This window comes from Merops nubicus, unplaced genomic scaffold (assembly GCF_000691845.1).
Source record: "Merops nubicus isolate BGI_N331 unplaced genomic scaffold, ASM69184v1 scaffold2942, whole genome shotgun sequence".
NCBI classification, from domain to species: domain Eukaryota; kingdom Metazoa; phylum Chordata; class Aves; order Coraciiformes; family Meropidae; genus Merops; species Merops nubicus.
This window is the reverse complement of record NW_008592683.1, coordinates 352-5,909: the sequence shown is the minus strand read 5'-3', so window position 1 is coordinate 5,909 and position 5,558 is coordinate 352. Positions and strand designations below refer to the sequence as shown.

General features: G+C 41.9%; 1 protein-coding gene across 1 annotated transcript; it reads right to left on the bottom strand.

The window, feature by feature from the left end:
- Positions 1 to 671: 671 nt before the first annotated feature.
- MMAA (methylmalonic aciduria (cobalamin deficiency) cblA type) lies at positions 672 to 5,218 on the bottom strand. Its single transcript, XM_008935212.1, has 6 exons — positions 4,798 to 5,218; positions 4,114 to 4,236; positions 3,179 to 3,349; positions 2,826 to 2,911; positions 2,190 to 2,339; positions 672 to 959 (listed from the first exon to the last, which is right to left on the bottom strand). Exons 1-6 carry the CDS (start codon positions 5,216 to 5,218, stop codon positions 672 to 674), a joined length of 1,239 nt encoding a protein of 412 aa, XP_008933460.1.
- Positions 5,219 to 5,558: the final 340 nt, after the last annotated feature.

Below are 5,558 nucleotides of genomic sequence, written 5' to 3'. Positions count from 1 at the left end.
CAGAAAACCTCAAATCATTCCATTATTCCAGTATAAAGAAAAACATGGATGAAAACAGAAAAACATTTTTTCTGTTTGATGTCTCCATTTTATAAAAAGTCTACCTAAATTTTGCTTTTGTATGAAAACATCTGTTTAGAAACTGAGATGGTTAAAATTCCATCCTCCTGGTGCACAATAACTAACTATAGCTTCCAAACAGGGACCAAATATCACTATATTCTATTTATATGCATACAATTTATTTAAACTAAGGCTGTGATCAGGTGCTGCTGGGAGGGGTCCAACCTTCTTGCTGTCACTCACTGTGGAAAGCAAAAGCAATCCATGCTGGCAACAGCTGGTGCTGTTAGAATGGAAAGCTGCTGTGTCAACTGCTCCAGGATGGTCCCAGAATTAGAATAAAACCCTGCCCCACCACAAACCTTTCTCTCCCCTCCTCCCCCAAACCAGGCACATTCCAGATGTACAGAAGGCTCCAAGACAGTCTGTCTGTAGTGATCTCTGAGGGAGAGTTTGGATTTGTCATGATTTTTGCAAGCACAGAATCCTACAGTATATTTTTGCTGACTCCTGCATAGGTGTCCTGTTGATGTCTGCTGCAGTAGAACACTTGAATCCACACATAGGAAAACTGTATTTAATGTTCATGTTTACACAAAAAGAGTGCATTAGAGACCATCTTTGAATGCTTTGAGGAGCAGGTCGGCTGCCAGCCCAGGAGACAAGACACCACTGAGGACTTTTTCCTCCAGCAGTGGGATCTTGTCCTTGACTGCCAAGTGAGTGCGGAAGTGTTCCAGCATGTTCTCCTGGATGAGGTTCCACATCCAGACCTTCTGCTGCCTGCGCCGTTTGGCCAGCAGCTCTCCGCTGGCCAGCATGAGCTCCTGGAACTCCACCATTTTATCCCACACCTCTGAGACTCCTTCTCCTGTCCTGGCAGAGATGCGCAGCACCTGTGGGATTCAGGAGAACTTTATAAGCCAAGGAACTCAGATGGAGATTTAGTTACATGTTCTGGGAGATGCATTCTGGTAGCTACTCTTCTGCATTTCAGATATTCCTGAAAGGAGGTACTTCCACTGGGTTTTTTTGCATTTGCTTTCCAGACTAAGAATTCATTTTGCCAAAAATATTTCAGACATCCAACATGATTTTTTTAAATGGAACAGGCTGGTTTTTACAAAAAGTCTCTCTCTCCCCAACCTAACAGATAGGATACAGCCCCTAGACATCAGTATTTTCTTAGTTGTCAGACAATGCCAGCCCTGGAAGAGAGACAGATTTTGGATAACCTGTTTCATTCACCAGTCTTGAGCAGTTCTTTTGGGTCACATCTATCTGACTTGGCCTCTCATCAGATGTAGAAATAAAAACTACTAAATGATGGCTAAACCTCAAGTAGCCCAGTTGACTTAAACTTAATGAGCCAATTTTAATACCAGAGTAGAGAAAGCCTCCTTCATATAAAAAAAGGGATTGAGAATGTGTGTGCTTATTTTATATTATTTTATATACACATATTCAAAATTAGTACTGAATCCTTTCCTTAATAATTTACCATAACCTTTTAATAGATGGAATACTGCATTAAAACTAAAGGCCCACAAAATGAGAACTCCAATAATCTGGACATTGTATATACAAGTAGATGAGGTTCTTGCCCAAGAACTTTTATTACATAAAAAATTTTCTGAAAATTAAAGCAATAAAGGAAAACACATGAATAAGTGAAAGAACAAATACAATCACAGGCTTCAGTGTTATAAAAGATGGAGAAATAGCTTTTGAGTATTTTAAGACATGCATAGTTGACAGAAAACAGGACAAGCTTTTACCATTCCTGGTATCAGTAATCAGTTTACTAGTGCTCAGGACAGAAATCGTGGGGAGCAGGGCTGGCTTTGACCAGTGTTTCAGGAGGCACACCATGAGAGCAGAGGCAGAAGAGGAACAGCAGCTACCAACTCTCTCAGCAGTGCAGAGACTCCAGTGTAAAACTAAACAGAAGTGAAATTTTCCCAGTGGATCCTGGGGAGATTAGTATCGCTGGGTGAGATGCCAGCAATCCTAAGCCATCCACCCTGCCTTTTTTCTGGAGGGGAAAAAGAGAACCCAAGCACACCCACGAAACCCAACCCAAGCCACATCCAATCCCCCAGCAAAGGGCAGGGAGGTGCACTGACCCGTGGCCTCCAGAGCTTGGAGCGCCGGCGCAGCAGCTTCATGGCGCTGAGGTACTCGGCCTGGATGCGCCGCGCCGGCACCACCAGGTCCCCGTCCGCTTTGTTGATGGCCACCAGGTCGGCCAGCTCGATGATGCCCCTCTTGATCCCCTGAGGGAGATGTGGAGAGAGGCCATCAGTGCCCACGAGGATGGGCACACATCCATTTAGCACAAAAAGCAGGTCAAAAAGCTCTGTGAGTTTCTGGTGAGGCTTGCTGGCTTGTTGTTCGTGTGTGTGTCTGCCAGAGTGGTACCAACAGCCTCTGCCACTACTAGTTGCTACTCTACTTTGACATGAGAAGACTAAATATGTATATCAGTTTACATGACAGCCTACTTCATGCCTTAAATTATAACTTCTGAATAGGCCAAAGTCAGTCAAAGAGTATAAAAATGTAACATTCTAATACTTCCAAAACCAGAAGGGGGGGTTATCAGACCTCAACTGCACAATAAATTGTTAAGACACTGAAAAGACTGCAGTAATAGTGCAATATACAGAACACTGTTGAAATGGACTTTCTACACAGATACTGCATCTTGGATTTGATTTATTTTTCTCTTTCAATACTTGAGCAGAGAAACTGCAGCATACCTGTAGTTCATCCCCACCCGCAGGTGGCAGCAGCAGTATGAACATATCAACCATGTCAGCCACAGCAAATTCCGACTGGCCCACACCTGCAGCAAGGAAAGCCACAGTTCAGTCTTCATGACAGACTCCCAGTCACACTGACAGCAACTACAACAGATCCCAGCACTGCCCCATGAGCAAGTCCCACTAACAGAGACAAGCAGAAACACAACAGTTTGTACAACACCAGAAAACTGACAGAAGAGGCATTAATTTTCAAACAGTGACCCTGTGTGAAGCACAAACAGGATCAAGGAGGAAAGAATGCAGTTAGTTAACAGCAGGATAATCAGAAGAAATCCTGAAGCACACACCTACTGTTTCCACGAGAACAACATTGTAGCCTCCTCCCTCGCAGAGCAGAATGGCTTCATTTGTGGTCCTGGTCACTCCTCCCAGTGTCCCTCTGGTTGGAGATGGTCTGATGTAGGCATTCATGTCTCTTGACAACTCAGTCATCCGTGTTTTATCACCCAACAGAGAACCTGAAACATTCCACCTGAGATCATCTCAAAAGTGCAAAAAACCCAAACTTCTCCCTCACCCAGAAATGAGAAAAGACAGATCTCTTGGATGAAGCCTGTCAAATAAGAATATCCAGCTGCTAGTGGCTCAAGATTTTGGTGCCTATTAGAAAAAGATCAAAATCAAGGTTCTATTATTTACATCAGAGATACTGTAGTGTCATAGCATGCTCAGGGTATAATTTCCTTCCAGTTTTTTAATTGAGTGGCAAATTACAGCCATAAAACTTTGAAGAATTTCAAATTTAGAAAAAAAAAGAAAATCATGCTACAAGTCAGAGAGATGGACAATGATACTGCATCAGGAGGCCTTGTAATCAGTCAACAAAAAGGGTTTTAATTAGCACATGCTACCTGACCAGCAATCAGCACTAATGCTGCTGAAATTGAAGCAGAAATGAATTCCCTCTCCTTCACTCACAGGGAAATAAATACAGAGGGAAAACTGCAGCTCTCTAAAGTTTCAGACAAAAAAAGGCAACATTCAAACACTGCAAAAGAGCAAACTGCCAAAATTAGGATGCTGATACATATTTCCTAATTTCATATCCCACAGGGAAAAAAATGAAAACTTGATACACCATTTATTTTTCATGTTTTACTTTTATAGGCCCCAGATTTTCCTGTTTGGCACAGATGAGAAAAATGATGAGCAAAGTTTGGCAAAGATGAGAAACTCCTGTAGCTGACAACACATTAGAAACCTGACCCAAATTCACACTCACCACCACTTGTGCTAGAGGAAGGGTCTACAGCCAGCACAGACACTTTGTAATTTCTTTCTGTAAGCATTTTCCCAAAACATTCTATGAAAGTGGATTTCCCAGCACCAGGGGGACCAGACAACCCTAAATAATCACATAAGGATGAAAAAAACCCATGTTGTTAATCAAATCAATAACACATCACATGAAAACAAACATACTTTAACACAGCATCACACAGAGGGCAAATAAAAGTTATTGCCATGATTGAAACACCCAACTAAGCAGCTTTAATCACAAACTAAGGTTAGCACCAAACATGTCTCACTCCCATGGCCAAATTCTTATCCTTACTACCTTCATACACACATGAGAGGTGGCAGCTGGGTGTCCACATAAGTGGAGCTCTATCAATCTGCAAACTACCTAACATTTCAGCTTATAATGGTTATTAAAAAAATAAACCCATGAAGCAACAATAATCTAGAGCTTTTTAAAAAGCATTTTCCAGCTCAAGACATAATTCTACTGAACACCAGCAGTGATATAGATTGGTTACAAAACACAAGAAACCAAGGACCTGACACCATACTTAAAGAACTCAAAAGAAATTTAAATATAATACTTAAAGAACAAGAGTAGCAATGAAAGGTGAGGGCTGTAATTCCATCAAAGCAACTACTGGACAGACATAAAAGGACTAACCCACTCTAAAGGCAAGTGGTTTTCCTTGATTTAACTTTTCTTGTTCCCTGTGGTAGGATAATACCTTCTGAAGGAGCACCTGGGCTATTTTCTTCTTCCTACTCTGAGTGGATTCTACAAGGGTAATGGCTTCTGCTAAACAGGCTCTGTGGCCCTGGATTAGTCCACTGTAAAGTCTGTCTAGCAGTCTTTGTTCTCTGTCAGAAAGCTCCTCTGTCTGCTGGTCAGGAGCTGCCTGTTGGCACAGCTCTCTCCTCAAGCCATCTGATGAGCACATCCATTTTGTACGACGGGGGTGTGCTGGCACAAGAGATCCAAGGCACAGGGGATCTGCTCTGGAGGCGAAGCAGAAGTGTGTGAAATAAAGTCTTCTAGAGAGATAACAACGAGGGAACCTCAGCAGCAAAGAAGGGATCTTCATCTTGCTTGGAAGTACCAGAGGTACCAGTTCAATTCCGTTTGCACGCACCTTAAAGAGAAAGAAAAACATTTTTATGTCCTTTAAAGCGCTTGTAAGGACCCAAACAAAACCTATGTACACAGACAATCAGTAGCTTTTATATTAACCATACCTACTGTTTTGAACAAAAAAAAATGTTTTTTTCCCACTGAAAAAATGCAACAATAAGAAGCTATAACCTTCAACAGCATCGCATCTTTTTATTCTCATGCTTAATAAATGAAGACGCTGTATAAGTAAGCAGACAAAAAGCATTTGCAGACAAAAGGTATTTTTAGCATTTAGAGGCTTTAAGAGCACA